Raw genomic sequence first — 25,351 nt, 5'->3', positions numbered from 1 at the left:
GTCTGTATGAAAAAGGTCTAAAATAAACCTATGCACAAAACCTATATAAACGAATTAACAAAAAAGTGATTGCAGTAAAAATAATTGTAATCTTTTAATAAACATGATTTACGAGATGAAGATGACATGAAAAGTTAATTTATTTATTTTTTTTTGAAAGTCCGTATATGAGCATTAGTGGGACTGAAGTTGTCAGAATAAACCCGAAATACACGTCCTTGTTGTCATGTGATGAATTTGGCCAATCGTGAAACAGCTGTGTCGTCATCAGCGCTCCCGCAGTCGCTCTGGAGAAATTGCGCCGGCTGAGTCAGCCGGCTGCTCTCGAAACGCTATCGCGGTACTTTGATGCCACACGTGACAGTGACGTGTGGTCGGCGCCGGTTCAAGTCGGACTAAATTTCTAACCGGCATGCACTGCTTCAAGTCAGCCGCCGATCGGTCTGCTAAGTGCTGCATGAAGTCGAACGCACCTAGTATCTCAGACAGTGTCACCTGACCATAGGTCACCTTGCAGCAGTGGTTCTCAACCTTTCTGGCCACATTTTGGTTAGACTGTTTCCTCTTGTATTTCTGCAGTGAAATGACAATGCAGCTTGATTTCTTTCTCTTTTTTAAATGATTTATACTTTCATTTTTTTAATTAAATTTAGAATTTTAGGGTGTTGATATATTAAATTAAACATGATTTATTTTGTGAGTATATAAGATTCAAGATTCTGTGTTTTTCAATGAAAATAACAGTTATTGAGGAGGAAAATATATGTGATTTCAGTTCACGTCTTTTTAGTTTTTTTTATTATTTACAGTCGTGGTCAGAATTATTGGCACCTTTGGTAAATAAGATCATAGAAGGCTCTGAAAATAAGCCTGCATTATTAATCCTTTTGATCTTTTATTTTGAAAAATCACAAAAATCTAACCTTTCATTGAACTAAAACAATTGAAAATGAGGGGAAATATCATTATGAAATAAATGTTTTTCTCAAATACACAAGTATTGGTACCCCTAGAAATTGTTATGAGTAAAATATCTCTGAATTATATTCCCATTCATATTTACAATTTTGAGCACTCCATGGTGATTATGAACATGAAATTATCCAAATTCCCTTAATCATCCATCACAATGATTAAAAACGAAAGAATATATTTCTGATGTGCAGAAAAAGATAATTGAGCTTCACAAATTAGTGAAGTGGCTTTAAGAAAAGAGCTAGAGCAGTGGAAATTCCCATTTCCACCATCAGGGCTATAATTAAGAATTTCCAATCAACAGAAAATGTTATGAATCTGCCTGGAAGAGGACGTGTGTCTATATCGTCCTAATGCACGGTGGGAAGGAGCGTTTGAGTGGCTAAAGACTCTTCAAGGACCACAGCTGGAGAATTGACTCTGTTAGAAATCTTATAATGGGCCATGTTTGGATCTTCAAACCGTATAATAATCCAAACACAAACCTCAAAAACAACACAAAAATGGGTCACTGAGCACAAAACCAAGCTTCTGCTGGCCATTCCAGTCCTCTGACCTGAACCCTGTAGAAAATGAGTGAGGTGAACTGAAGAGAAGAAGCACCATCATGGAGCTGGGAATCTAAAGGATCTGGAGAGATTCTGGATGAAGGAATGGTCTCTGATCTCTTGTCAGGTGTTCTCTAACCTCATCAGGCTTTATAGGAGAAAATTGAGAGCTGTTAAACTGGCAAATGGAGGTTTCAAAAAGTATTGAATAAAAGGGTGCCGGTAATTGCAGCCAATGTGTATTAGAGAAAAACATTTATTTCATGTTATTTCGCACCATTTTAGATTCTTATTATCCAATGAAAGGTTATATTTTTGTGATTTTTTTTAAATAAAAAATCAAAAGGATTAACAATGCAGATTAATTTTCACAGCCTTCTTTGATCATATTTACCAAGGGAGCCAATAATTCTGACCACGACTGTATTTATTAATATGTTTTGGCCTTTTAATTTCATTTAAAAAAATTAAAAAAGTCATTCTGTGGCCCCCTGGTTAAGAACCACTGCCCTTCATTCAGTAAGCATTTAGTAAACAATTTATTTAAATCAAATGTATTTATTATTTATTTAAAGCTAATGTAATAATTTATTACTTCATTAAAAAGAAAGTTTGAATTTATTTATTTAATTATTTAATTTTCCCCCCTCCATTTTTACACTGCTTTTCTCTAAACTTTTCCACAGATCCCCTAAGCACTCCCTTGCGGCCCCCTGGAGGTCCCCGGATACCAGTTTGAAAACCCCTGGACGGCTAGTAGACAGCACACCGTTTCTGTCCAATTTACATCTATAATAACTCATACTATAATGTAGTAGAAGCATTACAATACTGATCTCTGCTGGTCAGCAGAATGAAAGCTTTCCATCTTTCTTTTTCTGCACTTTGATGTACTGTACACCATAATGCTAGTAATAATTGCAAGCACCAAAGGCAGGAAATGTTTATTTTAACATCCACTGAATATTTATAACATTACACTTCCTGATTATCTTCTTTAGTTATCAAACCTATTTACACTTTCAAGAGAATAACAACATAATCATGAAGATTTACTTTTTATAATTACACAAATATACATATTTTTCACCATGTCTAAAAGTCAATAGATGCAGTTTTTGGGGTTCTTGATAAAGTTAATGTTATTTTCATGAAATAAAATAGAATTTTGATCATCATTTCCAAACTACTGAAATGTATAATAACAAAAATCTGGTTGAACGAACATCCTGGATCTTTTCAAGCAGTTTCAGTAAAGCCAGACGGTGTTTATGCTGAAGCCTTCTGCTTGTTGTGTTTGGCAAACCACTCGTCACTCTTATCTGCAGCCATGGCCTGTGAAAGCAACCAAACAGAAAACACATGAATGCGGTTTGAAAGTGGATGACAGGATTTACTTAATACTATATATTGTGCTGAGATTGATTACCTCATCCAGTAATTCATTCCCCTTTGGGTCCACAGCAGAAAGCTGCCTGAATGCCTCATCGCCCACAAAGCAGATCTCATGGCAGTCCTACATTAAGCAGAATCTGACTCAGCCAAGAAAATACTCAGTAACATTAGACTATAAAGACTCACAGGATCTGCAAGAATGACGACTTCCACTGTGGCTTTTCCAGGTGTGTCCAGACTCACAAGAGGGGTTAGGATTTTCTGCTTTTCTTTTTTCATTAGCGCTTCAATGTCTGGTAACTGCAAAACAAATACATTTCTTTAAAATGACACCAAGTAGAATGGATATTGCTGGCTGATGTTGGAATAGCTGACCTGATTCCGAGGGCAAGCGAATGCGATGCTTCCAAAAGCAGTTCCATGATCCACAGCGCCTCCAATGTCCTGTAACTCCAGCTTACACTACAAAAGCACATCACTTATTAAAACGACACATAAACTACCGCTACAAAGTTTGGGGTTGGTAAGATCTTTTAATGCTTTTAAAACAAGTCTCTTATGCTCACCAAGGCAGCATTTATTTGATGAAAGTACAGTAAAAACAATAATATTGTGAAATATTATCAAAACTAAAATGTTTTCTATTTTAAAATGTGTTAAAATGTAAATTATTCCTGTGATACAAAGCTGAATTGTCAGCATCATTACTCCAGCCTTCAGTGTCACATGATCCTTCAGAAATAGTGTGTATTTATAAATATACATAATAAATATATACAGTACACACATATATTACGTAAACAAAAACTTTTATTTTGGATGCGATTAATCATTTGACAGCACTAATATCTAGTAATGTATAAATTAATTTTCTTCCGTAAAGGGCCTGTTATGAGTTTTATAAAAAGAGGATAACCAAACCCAAGGCATGAATTCATTAGGTCTTGGTGAGTGGCATGCCCTCATAAATTAATTATTGCCAAAAATATAATAAATGGATTATTTTCAGTCAAACCTGATTATCTGAGAATCCCATTAAGTCAATCTTTTTGTCCTCATTTTTCTCAATAACCTTCATTCCCAGCAGAGCAGACCAATAATGAATAGAACGCTGTAGATCAGACACTGCCAGGGAGACTTTCTGGACAGGATCTATTACCAGAACCAGAAACAATCAGTTAGGAGTCAGTATGCAATGTTGCACTTAACTAAAAGAGTTACCACATATATTTACTTCCATATTTCATAAACAAAGTTCTCACATCCCTATTATAACACACAATTAGTGCAAATACCCACCACAGTTCGGCAGTTCCTTGTCTATAAGGTAGAAGCGGTATCCTCCTGGAGCTTCAGTCATGTAGAGAGACTCTTCGACTTGTGTTAGAGGCCAGTTTAACATGTTTAGATCCTTCTTTGTGTGTGGTTTCAAGTTATGAATGTTTTATATAAATGTCATTTACCAGAAAGTTATTGCCAAGGCGATATTCAACCACTCCATAATTATAGGTCAACTCTGTAACAAAGTGATCCTCTTCTGGTCCAAAGCCTACCATGGTTTTACTCCATTTTCCATCATATGGACTAAAAACAAGTTATATGCATAAGCTAATATTAAGAATTTGATACAGGTTATACAGGCAACTAAGCTTTAGTCAAATAAAAATAAAGCATGACTAACCCATTGCAGCTTGCTTTGCAGCCCTCCTCAAATTCTTCATGATGCAGAATCTGTAGATTAGAATGATTTATTATTGATTATAAATTTAGGTTTTGAGTCCATGCATAGAGAACGTGCCAACCTGTTTAGCTTATCAACATTATTAAGAGGCAAAGTTCCCACTTTATGATTTACATAATATCATTTTATAATAAGATCAGTAGACAGCTCTTCTACCTTCATTCCTAAGACATCCCTGTAAAAAGTGGCTGTTTTGGTCCTGTCTCCTACTTTAAAAACAAAATGCAGTGCTCTTCTTAGTGCCATCACTTCTGAGAGTCTCCTGCCATCGACAGCCCACAGACGTCTGATGTATTAGTACTAAAGCAGTACTAAACCAAAATAATTGAGCACCAAAATAATTAGTTTAATTTCTACGCGCATTCGCAATGCCATTATAAACGAGGGCATATTACGTCAATATTTTTTATATACTGTAATGCAAAATAACATGTTACAACATGTTCAATTGAATCTTAATTACACTCTTGGTGAATTCTTATATGGTACAGTCCATTCTAGCGCTGGGAACTGAGTCAACCACGCGAATCGGTTCCAATGAACAGTTCATTCCAAAGAATCGATTCAAATATCGCTTTGTAAAAATATCGAACTGTTCTTTTTATTATTATTAAATAGTATTTACTATTTAATGTGCATGTACTTTTTTTTCTCTTACTTAGAGGAAGAGAAAAGTGCATGCCCAGCCAGATAAAAACAACAACAAAGTAATACATTTACATATTAAGACACAAAGGATGAATAAAGAAATAGTTTTATTGCTTTGGATAGTTTGTCTAAATCAACAAAGAGGGTTGGAGCCAGTCAATTTTTGTTTGTGTGTATGAAATTTGACTAACAGGAAACATAAATTAATTATGTAATATTTTCCTATATCTTCTTTTAAAAAAAGTCACTTACAAATTAAAATTGGACATAAAAAATTCAGACCAAACATTTTTCTGTATAACACATGAATGACAAAAACTGCAATTCTGACTCAATCATGATTCACTATAGTAAGAAGCAAGTATACGCATATTTTAGAACAATGTCGTTTGTGTGTAATTAGTTAATGAGAGACCCGACTTCTTATTCAATCAACTCTTGAAAAAGATCCGACTCAGAAGAATGATTCGCGAATCGGACATATGTAGTTCATTTCCTGTGACGCAGACGATTGGGCGGTCAACAAACATGGCAGCGCTCATGTATAACGTGAGTCGTGGATTTGTTATTTTCAGGGAACATAGTTTATTACTCCGAGGATATAATAACCACCGGATCGTGGTGAATTCGAGGCGATATGTCCGAGCCCTCCGGCGGAGACCCGTGGCGGTCCTGTATCCTGATGGTGAACGAGAGAAATTAATTAAATCAAAAGAAGCAGCAGCTGATAAAATGAACCAGAAGCTGTTCACACAGAAGGACAAACATAGAGAGAAAGTCTCCAGCCAGCAGTGGAGTGGACATGAAAGTGCAGAAGAGTCTCCTCAGATGAGGGGCAAACTCGCTGGGCTGCGCTTCGAGAAGGCTCCTGCTGGAGACAACAGACTCGCGTGAGTCCAAATCACACCAATGCATGCTTGAAAAATACATCAACTCAGTTTTAAATGAGTACACATTTCCATGAGTACAAATCTTAATGTTTAAGCATATAATGATATTCTAAGGAATTGTGTGCTTCCAATTATATAGCAAGAGTTTGGACAGGACCCTTTTCTAGTCTAACATGACAAAAGCTGAACACCTCTGGTGTGACTTTAAATGCAGACCTTGAGCCAAAAACTCAACAAACACCAATGATTTGTTCATTCACTATCAGTATTGGGACACCCCCATCTTTAGAACAGATATATATATATATATATATATATATATATATGTATTTTTCTTTCATATGCAGACTAATGGTGTAGTTGAACAATTTTGCAGTAAATAGGTAAAAAAAGTAAATAATTATTATTATTATTATTAGTAGTTAATAATAATAATAATAATAGACATATCATTTGTATTATTAAAAATTAATATTTTTTATGTAGTCGCTTTGTAAATGTGTGGAGGTCAGGAAAAAAAAGTTTTTGTTGTGCTTCGGCTCTGCTCAAATAAATGTACACATACATCCAGGACACATCTTATAATATCTTTGGAGGGTTTGTTGTTTTGAATGATCCATGGTCATTGTCATCAATTTGAATGATCTATGTCCGTCCCGACAAGTCTAAAATATTCATCATTTTTATTGGTTTATCAAAGTGTATTAGGGTAAAGTAAAGAAATGGTTTGGAAGATGGATTGTTTTACACTCTCTCATTAACATTTAGTTATTCTATCAAAGAAAAAGTTGCACCGTGTATTTTTAAGAGATCTATCTTTCTGCCCTCAGGAAGGTGGCCAGTGTTGCCCGGTCCAGAGCGTTTCGGGATAAGGAAGGTAAGGTGCTGCTGGAGGGGAGGCGTCTGATCTGTGACGCTCTGTCTGCTGGAGCGTCTCCTCAGATGCTCTTCTTCAGTGCAGTGGAGCGACTGCAGGAGCTTCCTCTAGACAAACTACAGCAGGCCAAGCTCATCAAGGTCAGATATGAAGACATGAAGACCTGGTCTGACCTGGTCACTCCTCAGGGGGTTATAGGTGTGTTGCCGACTCTTTTATAAACCTAGTTCACATCTAAATGTTTATAACACAACTCAAATCACATTGTTTCCTTCAAATCACAGCTATATTCTCAAAACCGAATGCCTCCTGCCTGGTGTTTCCAAAAGACGCGCGTCTTCAGACGGTTCCTTTGTTTCTGTTATGCGACAATATACGTGATGCTGGGAACCTAGGGACTATTTTACGCTGTGCGGCAGCTGCTGGCTGTGAGCGTGTTCTCCTAACCAAAGGTGTGTAATACATTTATATAGAAACATGTCTTTGTTGAAAAGGAGCACATAACACTAAAACCTATTTTCAGCCTATTTTCACATTCTGGGTCAGTATGTAAACTTTTTAAACAGTCATAACTTAATAATTTTCAGCAAAAAGACATTGTATTTAATGAAGAACTTCTCATTAGAAAAAAAACTGTATTTTAATATTACTGACACATTTTCAACTTGGTTTACTATACTAAAATCATGTTTTGTTTTTTTAGAAATATCTTCCAAGTCAAAAATGACCGGAATGCATTACAATAAACTCTAATCACTGGCTGTTTTTTTTCAGGTTGTGTGGACGCCTGGGAGCCCAAGGTTCTACGTGCAGCAATGGGAGCTCATTTCCGCCTGCCAGTCTTTCCTAATTTAGACTGGGATGAAATTTCCAAGCACTTACCAAAGGACGCGGTTGTCCATGTAGCAGATAACCGTATAAAAGCTCCAGTTCCAGGACAAATAGAAAAAGGAACTTTGGATGACTTCAGTGAAAGTGACTCTGATGAAGAGTCCGATGATGAACTTTCACTGCCGCGTCTGAAGCCTCAGGTGTACTATGAGAGTTGGGCTCAGAGGAGCACGGCACTGGTGATTGGTGGAGAGACGCATGGACTGAGTCTGGAGGCTTGGCGATTGGCTGTGGAAACAGAGGGCAAAAGGCTCTTTGTGCCCATGGCTCCAGGAGTGGAGAGCCTGAACTCTGCAATGGCTGCTAGTATACTTCTGTTTGAAGGCAGACGGCAGCTTCTGCAGTTGTTGGACAAAACACGGCGAAGAACAAGATCTAAATGATGTTTCACCAGTACTGTCCATTTTCACTTTATTTAGCATTGTGGCTTTTGACTGCTTTTAACAGTTTGTCTCATATTGTGTGTTTTGATGTACTTTTCCTCAGACCATCCAAGATATAGATGAGTTGGTTTCTTGAATTGAACGAATTTGAAGAAATGTTACATTACATCACTTACTCACCAATGGGTCTTCTGCAGTGAATGGGTGCCGTCAGAATGAGAGTCCAAACAGCTGATAAAAACATCACAGTAATCCACACAACTCCAGTCCATCAAATAATTGGTGTTGTGAAGCGAAAAGCTGCGTGTTCGTAACTTTAAATAATCACCTCTGGCCAAAATATGAGTTCATAATCCATAATTTTGCTTTATCCAATGAAAAAGTTGTCAAACTCCTGTTTTGGATTGTTTTCGCTCTCTCATATCTCTCTCCTGATTCAGACGTGGTGACTTTTTCTCTGCACTATTTTAGCTGGAAGCAATGGTTTGAAGATAAAAATGTCTTAATGATGAATTTGCTTCTTATAAACATTCAGCTTTTCATTTCAAACAATCGGACTGGAGTCATGTGGATTTTTGTGATGTTTTTATCTGTTTAAACTAAACTCTCATTCTGACGGCACCCATTCACTGCAGAGCATCCATTGGTGAGCAAGGGATGTAATGCTTAATTTCTCTAAACCTGTACCACGATGGTAGCTGAACAAATTCCAAGTTACATGATTAGTTTCGAGTTGACAAAACCAAAGCACTCCAATCTGGCTTTGTTGGTACAATGGTGCTGATCATCAGCTTTCTTTATCAACTCTTTGATCCTGAGTTTGTGGAGCGCATGCACATGAATGTGTGACATCAGCGGCGAACAGCCAATCACATGCCTCGCACACAGAGCAAATGTGATTCACTTCTCGCGACAGAGCCAGCGAGATTCAAAACTCTTTTGCTAAAGGTTAAGAGATTGAAGAACATAAGTAATTTAAATGCATTTACACGGAAGAAAGTACTTGTCCATGAAAGAGGACAAATAAAGAAATTGTCTTGCTCTATCAGTGCAGCCACAAGTGAAACTTGTTTATATTTGATAATATATAGCGATAGAGGCTCAAACATATAAGATCAAATGTAGTCATTTTTAAAGTGTTAACTATTGATTTAGCTTATTTATGATTATCATTAAAGCCAGACAATTTTGTTTTCATTTTATATTGTTTTTTACTAATTTGAGTTTGAGCTCTCTAACTCGGAACATAACCTGCCCTGAAGCAGGTTAGCCGTGGAGTGTAAGTTACTATGGCAATAAACGCCGCTAAAAGCCAAGCCACTTTCATGGTACCTAAAACTAAAACTTACCTGGCTAGCCAGCAAATCCGGCTTCATGGTACAGGCCCCTGTTCTGTTTAAGAGACAAACTCAGCTACATCTTGGATGGCCTGAGGGTGAGTAAATTCATTTGAGGGAACTATTTAAGTATGTCGAACAATATGAAACAAACATTTCAAACAGTATCAGGCTATTGCTACACTGTGGCATAACCTCACTGCATTACATGTTTAGCTAAGATAGTGGCATATGGTTTTTCTGGCAAGAATTCCAGATTTCTGTGGAAATATTAGATGTTAAAATTCTGGTTGATACTGATGATTATGGCCATTATTAAAATTACTTAATATTTTGTCTAAATGAATTAAAAACAAAACACTGAAAACTAAAATGAGTGATAATGTTAACACTACAAATCACAACATTATAATGTACAGTATGAAAAATAGAAACTGTACATATGTATAATGTACTGTAAGTGGAAATGGAAGGATATTTCAGTATTTCTGGTTGGATATTGCATGATCTGGCTAATTTAAAAGGTTGATTTATGAGATTATTATCAGAAAATCTGCATAATGCACACTGTACACACTATGCATACTACAAAAACTGAGTAGTAGGGCAATATGAACTGCAAATATAGTCCCAAGTATAAAGAGAAGAGAGACATTTTAAACAGTGAATTTTAATGGCTATGACATTTCAAACACAACCAAGAACAGACTGTGCTTTTATTGGCTACATTTCATAAAGAAGCTTGCAATTAGATGCAGTTTATTGTGCCTTCAAAAAACAAAACAAAAAACGCTTTAATACAGGGGACCTTCACAGAAAATCCACTTAAATGTCATGTTTGAGATGGGAACAGATCGGTCATTCAACATCAAATTTCAACAAGAAGGTGGGTGAAGACCTTTAAACTATCAACTACAGATAACTGCATAAAAAATGAACAGCGGCAGCTACACAAAGAATAGATAGTGCCTTCAATACAAGGATATCAACATCAGTTCATGTATGCATATTTATCAGCACCCATAAGTAGAGAATCACAGCCGTACAGAACATATGGCCACGTAAAATGTGCAGTGTCTGTGGAAAAATAAAAAGTATGATAATACATCTACCAAGCTATATTTATTCTAAGCTCTTGATTCTTGAAACAATATCCAAGGATAGAAGGAAATACTTGATAAAATCTCAAAAGCAAATCAGAACAAAGTCGTGTTTACTTGCAGCTGCAGGGGTCAATCTAAATGTAACGGCAAAAGACAATCAACGTTAAAATCTGCATTTAACCATCAGCGCTGTAGTAAATGCAAGGCACCACAGGAGGAGGCGGCTGCTTCGAGATGGAGGGGCACGTATTAAAAGAAGTAAAATGCCAATACAAAGTACGCTTCTGTTGGAACAGTCTGATAGGAAGAGAGGAGAGAGCACGCCTGGAGGTCAAGGGCCAAATGGAGGTTCAAGGTAACAGGGTGCAGGGAGTTCAAGGACATCAAATGGGCTCCGGTTTGAGCTTCTCAGCCAGAAAGTCACTAACAAACTGTTCTACCACGGCAGGTGTGATTTCCTCCACGTCTTTAACGTATTTGGCGCGGGCCGACATGTCCAGGATGGTGAGGAGAGGTGCGGCCTCAGGCAGGTTGGTGTAGTCCCTCAGGGAATCGCTCATATCATCCTGTCAGGAGATGAAAACATCAGCTGAAGTGATTATTATTGTCTGTGAAGAGCAAAATGACTACAAAAAAAACAAAAAAAAAAAGTGAAGAAATGAACTGGAAATAACCACCATGAAGACACAGGGAAACAAAAAAAGTGCAGTATAAAGCTCTCGCTCTCTCAAAATCAGCATGATGCCACAGACAGGGGGAAGTCTCTTTCTACCCTATCCGGAGCAGAGCTGAGAGCTCCTTTCACTCCCCACAGAGAGGAGGTCTCTGCTACAGCAGGGGAGGACCAGGAGGGGGCACAAAAACATCGCTTCACACACCTTGTTGCTTTTGAGGCACTACAACCCCAGGAAACTTTAGAGAGATGAATTGCACTGTGTGAGTGTGGAATAAAAATTCCCATTATTCCAGATGGGGGGCCCTAAATATGTGTTTGTGGGTTAACAAAAGGCAGGCGGAGTGATTTTATTTTCCAAATCTCTTCTGCAGTCTTTCTTTAAGATGTGGTTTGATCTTAATACCCCAGAAACCCTACGGCTTCATAAATGCTACACATCACAATATACAAAAAAACTAATTTAACATATCCTACATGAATAAACTGGATGTTTATGGTTTGGCAAGAATGCCTTTGTTCATTTGTTGTCAGGGGCAAGTATCCTTCAAGAGCTGCTTCTTTTGTTTGTGGACAGTGCATTATGATTTATTGACAATTACATTTGTTCATTTAGCAGACATTTTTATCCAAAATGATTACAAATGAGGAAAAACAGAACAAGCACATTAAAAACAACCATATTATAACCATAAATGTCTACTGTATCATACTTAATACATGAATTTCTAAAAACGGCCACCTTCAGGTAGTGATTCACTTGTCCTTTTTGCTGTTAACTATTTATTTTTTTAATATTTACTGTGTATTTATGTATACATAAATATACACAGAACACACATACTGTATATTATGCAAACAAAAACTTATTTTGGATGCGATTAATCGTTTGACATTGTATATTGTTAATATTTCAAGATGAACACTTTCTTGACTAAAACACCTCGAGTTTCCTTGATTATGCACTTTTTTTGTGTTTATATTGAAATGTGAGCATCAAATATGACAAATGGAATTTTTCATCATCATCGGTTTGCATTGCATCATATGTTTTGCTCCCCACTATAAATCTGATACTTGTATGCATTTTATGCAAGTAGTTTGCTATATTATTAAAAATCATATTGATTTACATTACAAACTATCAGAATGTTATCTTACCTTTTAGCCATATAAATATTAGCAGCTGCACAAAATTGCATATTTTTCGCTCAGTTTGAACCAAGTAATTTTATTTTATTTATTTTAATTTTATTTAAATTAAAATTAATTTAAGTAATTTTTTCCCTTGAGTTTGAGCTTCATGTTCTCACTATATGTGACCCTGGAGCACAAAACCAGTCATAAGCATCACGGGTATATTTGTAGCAATACCCAAAAATACATTGTATGGGTCAAAATGATTGATTTTTCTTTTATGCCAAAAAACAATCATTAGGATAATAAATAAAGATCATGTTCCGTGAAAATATTTTGTAAATTTCCCACCTTAAATATCTCAAAACTTCATTTTTGATTAGTAATATGCATCACTAAGAACTTCATTTGGACAACTTTAAAAACATTGATTTTCTCAATATTTAGATTTTTTTGCACCCTCAGATTCCAGATTTTTAAATAGTTGTATCTCGGCCAAATACTGTCCGATCCTGACAAACCATACATTAATAGAAAGCTTATTTATTCAGCTTTCAGAAGACGTATAAATCTCAATTTAAATAATTGACACTTACGACTGGTTTTCAGTGTTGGGAGTAACGCATTACAAAAGTAATGCATTACAGTAACGAGTAAGAGTAAGATTACTTTTTGCTGTAACGCAGTAGTGTAAGGCATTACAACTCAATTTTCAGTAATATTTTACATGTTCAGTAACGCTTGCGTTACAACACACTTTTAGCCCAAAATGTATTTATTTTTAAAATTTAATTTAAAGTCGGATCAGACTTTACATCCCTAGGACCGGGCTTCAGGCCAATATTCGCATCATAGTTCAGACGCGGGCCGGGCCTGTTTTAGGCTTCTCCTTATCTTTATATTTTAGACATCCATCAATTATTAATGAAAAAAATTGCCGTGCTGGTGGAAACACTAGTCCGTGCTGCCGCGACTGTCAAGAGCGGCTCGACGGTGTTTAGTGTCCCGCAGCAGCAGAGTGCCGTCAGCGCAGATGAAGAGTTCTGCATCAAATACATGCAATAAAGCTTGTATTAAGTAAAGCCCCAGCAAAAGTAATTACCATGAATGTGTCTGGGGGAAATGGTAACGCATTAGAGATTATCTTGTGCATTAGAGAGAAGTGCATCTTCACAGATAACGATAATTAAAGAGTTTTTGTTTTTATTTATTTCGTTAAGTAGTAATTTAAAGCGTTCTATAGATATATTTATCATGTCGGTGAAGCATGTATTTGCTGACTTTCGGTTCATTTTTGTGAAGCACTCCTGTTCAAGATAAAAGCACAACGTTTTGTTAATATTGTGAGTGCACACAAATAAAAGTAGACCCTTTACAGTTCAGAATGATGTATTACTCTTACCTTTATGAGCAAAAATTACGGCGTAAGTTGTTTCCATTGAAAACAAATTGCAATTGATTGCGCTGGTGCCTCCATGTCCTGCACTTTAGCTTCCACTCTCCACACAAACTACTGGATGCAGCACACATTTATCTAGGTTTAACGTTTAAACATTGTTATATGCTTCAACTGTTTTAGTATATCTATAGATTTTATTTTAGGCAAGTCGTGATGATTTGAGAAGGCTAAATTGATCAAACATGCCTGCCGGTCTGCTGCTGGCAGCTTGGTCGTTACTTTAAGAAAAAAAAAAAACACTTATTTAAATGAACAAAAAATGCTCCAAATGTTTTTCTAAATGAACGAAACAAAAACGAAACGAGATATAAAACTGAACTATTTTAATAGCTGAAACATGAGCAGTTTTTGGAGAAGGGGGGCTCAGGAGTAAGACGGGCTCGGCTCTGTAATTCTGATAAGCTGTCGGACACGGGCCGGGCCGGGCTAGGGCTTCAGCGTCTCGGGCTAGGGCCTAAATTTAAGGCCCGTGCAGGGCTCTAGTACATTTTGTCATTTTAGAATGTTAAGTTCTACTTCTGTAGATATTTTGGTGAAAGTAACTCAAAAGTAATACAGGAGTCATGCAACGCATTACAATTCTGAGACAGTAATATTGTAAGGTAAAGAATTACTTTTAAATAACAGTAACAAGTCATCTGTAATGCATTAGTTTGGAAGTAACTTGCACAACACTGCTGGTTTTGTGGTCCAGGGTCACATATTATACTATATGAGCCATAAAAGCCTGACCTATCAAATATTATACAAAACGTAAAACACGGATGCAAACTTTATTTTATTTCCTATTATATCTCACTTGAATGCTTGCTTAAAAAATGGTTTCAACAAATTATATATCTTGCCTAAAAACCCTTTAAACAATTTGATTAATATTAATCTCTTGTTTATTCTATTAATCTATTATCTATTCTATAATCTATTATTTATATTTATTTCATGTCATGTCAAGCTTTACAGAGCTGAAAGTGCCTGCTTTCTCCACTAAAAACAACTAATATCTTTCTAGAAGTAACGGGCCATCTCTTACTTCTCTGATTCAAACTGATTATCCTTCTCTCTGTAAAGTCATCAAAATGAGTGTGTCTTGGAAAGAACGGCACAGTAATTTCACATGGAAGACATTATAACACAAGACATGGTTGCGCATTTGAGCACAAGAGGGCAGTACAACAGTTTCAAAGAGATTTGGGTTCGTTTATTTCATCTCTGACTGGCTCTCAGTGAAACTATGAGCTATTCCACAGCAGTCCATGGATTAAACCACACAATCAGATCTTGGGCCCGTAAGAGAGTCATCGTGCCGTTTTTGCTACCTAAAAAGGACATGTAGGGCAACAAAGTTTGTGACCTCGACTTCAAACAAAACTACTAAGAGATGTAACGGCAGTATTGTTACTATTTAGAAAAACTAAGCATTTTGCAAGTGGCTTTTTGAAATTTGAAGTCTAACATCATTGTTACAAACCTAAAAATGGGGAATCAACCTTAGATGACTACAGATTTCCTGTTTTATGGAGCAGGAAAAGTAGATCACATGGGGTCACTGGTGGTTTTACCCATAATCACTTCCTTTTCCACGTTCCAGATGCATTCCACTGTCCGATGTGAACCCACAACACACTGCATCGGATTAACTCGGAATGATCAACGAGAAAATCACTGCATCAGGCGAGACGATGCGAAAAGCTTGTTTCTGAGATTTGTACTAAATGCTCTCTTGTAAAGATTGCGGACGGATAAAGATCAGTGAAAGCCATCCATCAGCAGACGCAAATATATAGAGAAATGGAGTCTGTCAATGTAACCCTTCCAGGCTTTTAGATATGAAAAGATTACATCTCTCAGGCTGTCTGCTTGTCTATGGTAAGCAGTGCATCTTCTTTTGTGGAGCAGCTAACCTTGTGTAAACTGTTCTTCAACCCCGGCAGCACTTTGGCGCACACACATACTCCCTCGCCGCCTCCAGCGCTAAGCTCTCCGTGTGGAGACAAAGGGTCAGCCTGTGGCTGCCTCCAGCTGCTAGCGTGATAAGGGCCAGTGTGTTTACCAAATTGCACCGGCCCTACAACATGAAGTTTATTCTGCCTATTGTGGGCCTGTAGCATTCCATAAGCATTAGCCATCTGCTCATGCAAGCAGAGATATGGCTGTCTGATTGGCCAGTTCACTACGAACAGCCTGTGCCGATTGGTTATCTGAGAGCTCTGATCTGAACCAAACAGTGTTGTAGCTGTGCGCTGCATCAGACATTAGGTTCAAATAATTGCACATTGGAAATAAATAAAAGACATCAGTGAAAGAATGTGTCTCGTTGCCAAGCTCTGATCGGGCATTGCGTCACTGATTAAAGGATTGTTCTCAATTAAATATGAATTATGGTCTATCGACAGCATCTGAGGTAGCCTATGTTGGTTTATAAAACAAAGAAAACACTGGTGGAAAATCCTTTAAAGATGATGTTCTGGTTTAAACCAATTTAGGTTAAACCCAAACATAAATCATAAAATAAAATATAAAATTAAAAAATATTGTGGGTTTTATTAGAATTGTTTTTTAAAACATATAAACTAGTGTTTAAAACTGTGTTGTTATTTAATTTTACTGTTTTTTTTTTAAAAGTCTCTGCTTATCAAGGCTGAATTTATTTGACCACAAATACAGTAAAAATTGTAAAGGATTATTACAATTTAACAAATGTTTTCTATGTTAGTGTTGAATTTTCAGCATCATTACTCCAGTCTTCAGTGTCACATGACCATTCAGAAATCTGTCTAATATGCTGATTTGCTGCTCAAGAAATATTTAATATTATTATCAATGTTGGAAACAGTTGTGCTGCTTGCTTAATATTTTTGTGGAAATTAGGATGTGGAAAGGATTGTTTGATGAATTGAAGTTCAAAAGAACATTTATTCAAACAGTAATAAATTACAGTCATTTATCATCAATTTTATGCATCCTTGCTGAATAAAAGTTAATTACTTAAAACAAATAATTTACCAATCCCAAACTTTTGAACAGTAGTGACCATACACATAATTTTGCGTTAATTATCTTAATATTTATTGATGTTCAACATACTTGATTTAGTTTGCTTGTGAAGGAATTCCACATGCTTTTCTTCTAAATAGCTGCTCAATGCAACAAGAAGTTCAGCATAACAGGGCGTTTTCAACCTCTGAACACACACTTACTTTCATATAGACTGAGATCCTACAGCTGGTCTGGGCCTCAGCAGGCTACAGTCTTAAACTGCATCTAATTTTACTAAACTATCTGCTCTAATTTGACTATACTGGCCCGTACACGAAGTTAATCTTAGATACTTATTTGCAGTTGATTTCTGGACCATGTTAAAAGTGAAATAATATGTTAAGAAATGAAGAAAAATGAATAAACAAAGACCTGTTGAAAATGTGTTCCATATAATGGCTAAAGGAATGTCTTCAATAGAGATTAAATTAAATCAACAGCATTAGTGACTTGCTGTCAGATACCACAGGAAATAATTTTTGCCCCCAGTTTGAATAAAACAAACAGAATTTACAGGAATGAACCTAAAAATAAATGGGCAAAGGCATTGTACTAGGATAAACTTTAAAGTGTTAACATGAGACTAGTGTGATATAATTGCAAAGTATCATTGTCTATACAGTCATAACTTGTATATTAATAAGTATTATCAAATTAACATACAATAAAAACAAGACAAAAAAAAAAACAACAACAAAAAGGCAAGACAAGACAAAAAAAAAACACCACAGCAAAACAAAGCAAACAAACAAAAATAACATAACAAAACAAGACAAAATACAACCAAAAACAAAACAGAAAATAAACTAAACAAAAGACCACAACAAAACACAGCAAACAAAAGCTACATAAAAAACAAACAAAAAAAAACAAACAAAAAAAACAAAAACAAATCAAAAGTAAAAACAAGACCAAACAAACCTAACAAGCAAAACACAACAACAATACAGCAAAACAAACATAGTAGTGTAAAGAACTACATTGGGCAAGACGCTCTGAAGGTTTAAAATGTCAGACGTTGGTAAATGTGTAGCGTAGAGCTCGGTTAAACATGCACAGCTTAATAACGTGCGGCGAATGCCTGAAACTCAAACCATGGCATAGACAAATGCCATCCTGAGGATCTGCCATTTCAGGGTGTACCACACACAGAAAGACTGAACAGTGCCAAGTTAAAGTGAGAAGGGGAAAGGAAAGAAAGGGGCTGCTAATCGTCTATTAATTACAGCTGCCCTTGCTCTCTACATGACTTCCATAAAGGTCACAAAGAGAAAAAAGGAGATAAGAGTTATGAAAATGTTGGCTTTCCTCCCTCTTGGCGTGCAAGCTTGAAAGACGAAAAGGTGATCATGGAGATGAAAAAAAAAAAAAAAAGAAAAAAAAAAAAAAAAACAATCGAGGGAGGGGGATAAAGAAAGAAGGGCACAGCTGTCTTGGCACCCTCTGGGATTGAGGCTTGTGCTACATGTGCTTGCCATTCAAATGTAGCTCCTTTTATTTACTGCATGTACATGTTGGTGATTACAGGCCACCCTCCCGAAGGATTGTTTTACACAAATATACAGAAACAGATGGCATATCACACTTGTGTGTAAAAGCAAGCAAGCATTCTGATTGTTGTGGCAGAGAAAAAAGAAAACATTTTCAAAATCTCACTCAAAGTCTGGAAGAAATAGTTCAAAGAATAGTTCAAAGAATTTACTCAATTTAATTTTGTTGCAAACCTGTATGACCTTTTTATTTTCGAAAGGTTGAATTTTGAATAATGTACTGTTCACTCTTGAGTTTATAACATTAGACTCAGTGATGAAGGAAATGATGCAAAGCACCATAAATTCATCATAAACGTAGTCTATACAACTTGTGCACTATATTCCAAGTCTTCTAAAGTGAAATGTTAGATTCATTTGACAGGCCTAAACATGGTCGCAGGATACTGAAGAAAAAGGTGTTGTGCGATAATGCATTATGCGTAATTCCATACGCAATACGATAATGTAAAATAATTTAAAATTATATTTACTTTTATTTCAAATCTGAAAATAATGTGACCAACATACATTATTATTATCACGCTAAATTGTTGGCAGCAGCTGCGAGTACTTTGGGTTGACAATGTCTTATCTCAACTCTACTTGAAACATACAACTGTTGCATATAAAATATCTGGGGGGGGGTTCAAACCTCAGTGAGGTTTGCCTGTGGATAGCTCAGAATCTGAACCCTTCAGAGCGAAGCCTGCCGCCAAATATAAAGTTCAGGACCTCTACAATATTCTGACTCAGAGTGGTCCTGTCTGAACTCAAATTTAAGTTGTTATTCACTGATAATCTTCATATACATATCCAGTGAACCACTGCAGATTGAGTCAGTCTGGATCATTTTAATTCATGAACGAATCATTCAGACCGAAACGGATTCAAAAGAACGATCTGAACCACTGTTTACAGTGAAGTACATGAGGTAAATAAATAAATGACAAACTTTCATTTTTGGGCGAACTTCACCTAATTTTTGAATACACACATAAATGGACAAACATACCTCTCCAGCGACAAAAAAGAGCAGTGGCGTCTCCTCCTCCTTTGCCTTGTATTTGGCCATGATCTTCTCTGCGATTGGCTGGATGAGCTCCTTGGCCGGCTCCAGCTCTCCCTCTTCCTCAGCATCTAAATGAGAGGTTAAAAACAGTGAGATAAGAGAGGAAGATGATGAATGAGCATAGTAGTTAGAAAAGGTAAGTGAAGAGTTAATAGGCTTCGAGTGCTCCTCTGCAATGATCTCAAAAACAGCTTCATCTCACCTACGAACAGAACCAGGCAGGGCCCTTCATGCAGCTGCACGGCGTTGGATTCGCTGAGATCCAGCACGGGTCTCGGGTGCCATGGAAAGAGCCGACAGTCGGGGTCATTGAGAATCTCCACCCGCCCTTGTCGCGTGATCATGTGACCCTCTGTGTCCAGTACAATCAGTGTGGGGATACCTGGAAAAGGTAAAAAAAATAAATAAAATAAAAATAAAAGTATAAATATATTCTTTAATATTCTTTATACTTATTTAATGTAAAGATATGATTTAATAGTGCCACAAGCAAAAAATTACTTTAAACTTGAATTCGTCACATTTATGACACCACTAGGTTATAATTGGTTGCAATTTAGTGTAATTATAGGATTCAAGCCTGCGATGTTAAATCTAATCAAATTTAATAATTATCCATTGCCATTCAAAATATCTAAATAAATGGATTATATTATTCAGCAAATATGCATTAAATTGATCAAAAGTGACCGTACAGACACTTGTAATGTTACAAAAATTGTTTTTTTTCAAATAAATACAGCAAATCAGAATGATTTCTGAAGATTCATGATACTGAAATCTCAGCGTTGCATTAAAGGAATAAATTACATTTTAAAATGTATTCAAATAGAAAACAGCCATTTTAAAGTGTAATAATATTTCACAATATTACTGTTTTTACAGTATTTTTATTAAATAAATTAAGCCTTGGTGATCACTAGAGATATTTACAAAAATATGAATTTATTTACATTAATATTCTTTCAAAAATCCTTTAAACAGTAGTGTACTATCGTTCATGTTAGTTCATTATGAATAATGTTACCATACTACTTTTAAAAATTAAGTGTCAGACTTACTGTAAAATTACTGTAAACTTATTGTAAAATGTTCATAATGTTACTGTGTTTATGTTCTGATGCTTGAAAAATGTTTTGACATTTTATTGAAAAGCTGTTGAAGTTTTGTTAATGTGCCACTTTTTTTGTCGACTAGTGACAAAATGGTGATTTAATTAAAGGACAACTTTATTATTGTTTTTGACATTCCTTATGTTTAAAGGGTTAGTTCACCCCAAAATTTAAATTATGTAATTAATTCCTCACCCTCATGTCAACGAAGGTCTTATGGGTTTGGAACGACATGAGGGTGAGTAATTAATGACATAATATTCATTTTAGGGTGAACTAACCCTTTAATGGTACAGTAAGTGCATGGAGCTGAACTGCTTTAAGCTACAGAAAGGTCCTCCACACCTCAAGCACACAAAGGCACAGTCAGACGGCCTGTGGTCACGCCGATCTCTCTGTACGGCCGGTGAAATCCTCTTTGAGATAGAAATCTGACTACAGTATTAGTGGCCTTATCACTCACACAGCGACTTCAGGCTGGAAGGTGGAGGAGCGGGGGAGTCAGTATCAACTCATCCAACATGAATTCCACACATTCCAGACCGGATAGGCATGAATCCAGTACTTTCCCTCTCAATGCATCCACTCCCAATGGAGAAAAGACGACAGCAAAACCAACTTTTTTTTGACTCTTAAATGGGTCATATGATACCTGGTCCAGAGTTTTTGGGCACACTGTTTTACACACTGTCACAGCTAGTTACAGCAAAAAGATTTATATTAAAGATTTAAATTCTGTCATTATTTATTAGCCCGGATGCCATTCAAAGCACACAGGAAGACAATATTATGAAGAACGTCTTCATAATGTGTTTTTTGTCCATACAGTGAAAGTCGATGTTGGTCCAGTTTCGGACCCCATTGACTTCAATTATATGTATAGAAACAGTTAAAATACTCTTCAGAATGCTTCTTTTGTGTTTTTTTAGAATAGTTTTTTTATCCCAAGCGAGAGCCAGAGAGAGCAAGAGGTGTGGAACCGTAATAGTAAAGTAAACTTGATTAGCCGCCCACATTCCTGAGGTCCTACAGCTCAGTTTGCAGTTCCTGGCAGGGTCAGCTGTATCCAGCGACGGCTAACGTGACATCCAACCACACGCTGTTACATCAAACAAACGCACTTCCACCTGAGCCAGAGTTAGTGTCCACAGACATACCTTGGATCCCATAGAGTCTGTTGAGTCGTGACCGTCTGGCCTCGTCTGTGTACGGCACTGCCAACCACGGCATCTCGCTAAAATACTGCGTAAACGACTCCTCTGACCTGCATCACAAAACACAAGGCGTTTCAATCTTCATTGTGTGTTTAAAGTGTCCTCCAACTTTAAAATGATCAAACAATTATTGGAAATAAGCAGCAACTATGTACGATTTTATGTGTGGAAGTTAAGAATGCACAATATATTGGTGTGAGTTAATGGCCAATATTAGGGATTTTAATTTATTGCTATCAGTTGATATCGTATATCTGTATATAGACTGATACTGGATATTTAATTGTGCTCATATTCCCTATTTTCGATTAGATAATCCCCACTGCGATCATCAAAACCTCACAAAATACACTTAATTTAATAACAAACACACTGTTAAATCCATTTTCATGCTGTACATTTTTATATTAATACACACAGAAAATCTGGAATTCAAATTTAAACCTTGAAATGCTGAGAATTTTTTGGGATTTTGAAGAAACTGTGTGTGTGTGTGTAAACAATATAATTTGTAATTAGTGTTTTTTTAGTGTTTTGAGAAAACAACGTAGTTGTAATTTTACTGTAATTTTTGTAAATGCTTGTAAATTTTTAATTTTGCCCATTTATCAGTTATCATAACATGACAATCATGAATCTCAGTATTTTAATAATTAGTGCATCCCTAGTGAAAGTATAAAAATTGTCCAAAATGTGAGACCACACCGACTATTTGGGAAATTTAATTACATTTAAACCTGGAAATAAACTAAGGATTTTTAAGAAATGAAAAATAGAAAATGACAAGACAAAATTAATCCACTGAAAATGTTTAGTGTGTAATGTGTCTGTTAATATAATTTGTGATTAAATAAAAATGACTGAATTAGAATTTTTTTTTTTTTATAATATATACATATATCTCTCAAATAATTTATCCTTTTGCCCCACCCCCCGTTTGACTGGAAGAGGTGGAGGTACTGGTCTGCTTTATTGCTAGAAGTAGATTTATTGCTCTCAACCTTTCCTGAGGATGGTACTCCCTTAGTCTTTCTTGGAGACTTCAGCATCCACCTAGATAAACCTCAGGCTGCAGACTTCCACACTCTGCTTGCGTCTTTTCTCAAGAGAGTGCTAACTACAGCTACTCACAAATCAGGCAACCAACTGGACCTCATTTACACACGACACTGCTACACTGATCATGTGCTGGTTACTCCACTGCACACCTCAGATCACTTCCTCCTCACTCTTAACCTCAACATGATTCCTGACACATCACATACCCCTCCACATGTCACTTTTCTACGTAACTTGCGTTCACTCTCACCCTCTCCGCTATCGGCTATGGTTTCATCTTCGCTTCCTCCGCCTAAACAGTTATCCTCTCTTGATTTCTGTTCCACTCTGACGTCTTGTTTAAATACTTTCTGCCCCTTATCTTCCAAGCCTGCCCGTACCACCCCTTCTGCCCCTTGGCTATCTGATGTTCTCCAAAAACATTGTTCTAAACTCAGGGCTGCGGAAAGGGTATGGCGCAAATCACAAAATCCTACTGACCTTAATTTATATCGATCACTCCTCTCTGACTTCTCTGCTAACGTTTCCATTGCTAAAAGGACATACTATCATGAAAAAATTAACAATTCGCCTAACTCTCGCATGCTCTTTAAAACATTTTCCTCCCTCCTTTGTCCTCCTCCTCCCCCTCCATTATCATCTCTAACAGCTGACGACTTTGCCACATTCTTCATTAATAAAATTACAAACCTCACTGCACAATTTTCCACACAATCTATCAAACACATCTTACCAGAAAACATACACTTGTTCACATCCTTCTCTCCACTCTCTGAGGCAGAAGTCTTTAAACTCATCCTTTCCAGTCATCCTACTACCTGTCCGCTTGATCCTATTCCATCATCTCCTTCAAGCCATTTCTCCTGCAGTTGTACCTGCACTCACTCACATCGTTAATACATCCCTTCACACTGGATTTTTTCCCTCAGCATTTTAACAGCATTTATGGTGACCCATAATCGGAATTTGTGCTCTGCATTTAACCAATCCAAGTATACACACAGTAGTGAACATGCCTTGCTCAAGGGTCTCACCTCAGTCATTGTATTGAAGGTGGAGAGAGTGTTGGTTATTCACTCCCCCCACCTACAATCCCTGCCGGACCAGAGACTCGAACCCACGACCTTCGGGTTACAAGTCCAACTCTCTATCCATTAGGCCACGACTGCCCCTACGAGTTGTTTTCAACCAAGTCTCTGTCTTTCTCACACAGAACAACCTCCTGGACAGTAACCAATCTGGCTTCAGAAGTGGACATTCGACCGAAACTGCCTTGCTTTCTGTTGTTGAAGCCCTAAGACTTGAAAGAGTGGCTTCCAAATCTTCATTACTTATCTTGCTGGATATGTCTGCTGCTTTTGATACAGTCAACCATCAGATCCTCTTGTCAACCCTATTGAGAAAGGGCATCTCAGGAACCGCACTCCAGGGGTTTGAGTCTTACCTCTCTGATAGGTCCTTGAAAGTATCTTGGAGATGTGAGGTATCCAAGTCGCAACATCTAGCTACTGGGGTGCCTCAGGGCTCAGTTCTTGCACCACTTCTCTTTTCTGTCTACATGGCATCACTAGGTTCTGTCATTCAGAAACATGGCTTTTCATATCACTGCTATGCTGATGACACTCAACTCTACCTCTCATTCCATCCTGATAATCCGACGATAGCTGCTCGCATCTCAGCATGTCTAACAGACATTTCTTGCTGGATGATGGACCATCACCTTCAACTCAACCTAGCTAAGACAGAACTGCTTGTAGTTTCAGCTAACCCATCGCTTCATCACAATCTCACCTTCCAGTTAGGCTCATCTACCATAACTCCTTCAAACACAGCCAGAAACCTTGGAGTTGTGATTGATGATAAGCTGAATTTCTCAGACCACATTGCTAAAACTGCCTATAATTTGCATTATACAATATTAAGAAGATCAGGCCCTTTCTCTCAGAACATGCAACACAACTCCTTGCTCAGGCTCTTGTTCTGTCCAGACTTGACTATTGCAATGCTCTCTTGGCAGGTCTTCCAGCCAATTCTATTAAACCTCTGCAATTAATAAAAAATGCCGCTGCAAGATTAATCTTTATTGAGCTGAAAAGAACACACGTCACGCCTCTGTTCATCAATTTGCACTAGCTACCAATAGCTGCTCGCATTAAATTCAAGGCATTAATGTTTGCCTACAGAAACAGTTCTGTCTTCAATTCTCTCCTCTGTCCCCCTCCTCAACCTCCCACCACTTCGATAACAACTGACGACTTTGCCACTTTTTTCA

The 25,351-nt window shown here is 36.9% G+C and overlaps 3 protein-coding genes across 5 annotated transcripts in view; 1 reads left to right on the top strand and 2 right to left on the bottom strand.

Moving 5' to 3' along the window:
• Positions 1–2,792: 2,792 nt before the first annotated feature.
• On the bottom strand, positions 2,793–4,905 carry LOC306853832 (glyoxalase domain-containing protein 4-like; the record flags this gene model as incomplete). Its single annotated transcript, XM_079391476.1, has 9 exons — positions 2,793–2,858; positions 2,953–3,039; positions 3,105–3,218; positions 3,294–3,380; positions 3,934–4,070; positions 4,181–4,184; positions 4,382–4,502; positions 4,600–4,649; positions 4,816–4,905. The coding sequence occupies 9 exons, from the start codon at positions 4,903–4,905 to the stop codon at positions 2,793–2,795; spliced, it is 756 nt and encodes a 251-aa protein (XP_079247602.1).
• Positions 4,906–5,819: 914 nt separating this feature from the next.
• LOC306853911 (rRNA methyltransferase 3A, mitochondrial-like) lies at positions 5,820–10,451 on the top strand. 3 transcript variants are annotated; one of them, XR_013782786.1, is made up of 5 exons: positions 5,820–6,197; positions 7,028–7,272; positions 7,359–7,526; positions 7,849–8,544; positions 8,984–10,033. XR_013782786.1 is itself a non-coding variant. In XM_079391603.1 (4 exons), the coding sequence occupies exons 1-4, from the start codon at positions 5,836–5,838 to the stop codon at positions 8,346–8,348; spliced, it is 1,275 nt and encodes a 424-aa protein (XP_079247729.1). In that variant the 5' UTR covers positions 5,820–5,835; the 3' UTR covers positions 8,349–10,451. The 3 variants fall into 3 exon arrangements, 1 of the variants encoding a protein (XP_079247729.1); XR_013782787.1 differs by having other exon boundaries at positions 5,823–6,197; positions 7,849–8,569; positions 8,912–10,033; XM_079391603.1 differs by having other exon boundaries at positions 7,849–10,451.
• The window catches only part of LOC306853912 (nucleoredoxin), an 89,985-nt gene continuing 74,969 nt past the window's right edge, over positions 10,336–25,351 (bottom strand). The window contains exons 5-8 of the mRNA XM_079391604.1: positions 21,964–22,070; positions 19,897–20,076; positions 19,638–19,762; positions 10,336–11,354 (exon numbers count right to left, since the gene is read on the bottom strand). Coding sequence (XP_079247730.1) covers positions 11,172–11,354; positions 19,638–19,762; positions 19,897–20,076; positions 21,964–22,070 — 595 coding nt within the window. The 3' untranslated portion in view covers positions 10,336–11,171. The remainder of the gene's footprint in view (positions 11,355–19,637; positions 19,763–19,896; positions 20,077–21,963; positions 22,071–25,351) is intronic.

The sequence above is a fragment of the Barbus barbus genome, assembly GCF_936440315.1.
Source record: "Barbus barbus genome assembly, chromosome: 34".
NCBI lineage: Eukaryota > Metazoa > Chordata > Actinopteri > Cypriniformes > Cyprinidae > Barbus > Barbus barbus.
Note: the sequence above shows the minus strand (reverse complement) of the source record. Positions and strands in the feature narration are given on the sequence as shown.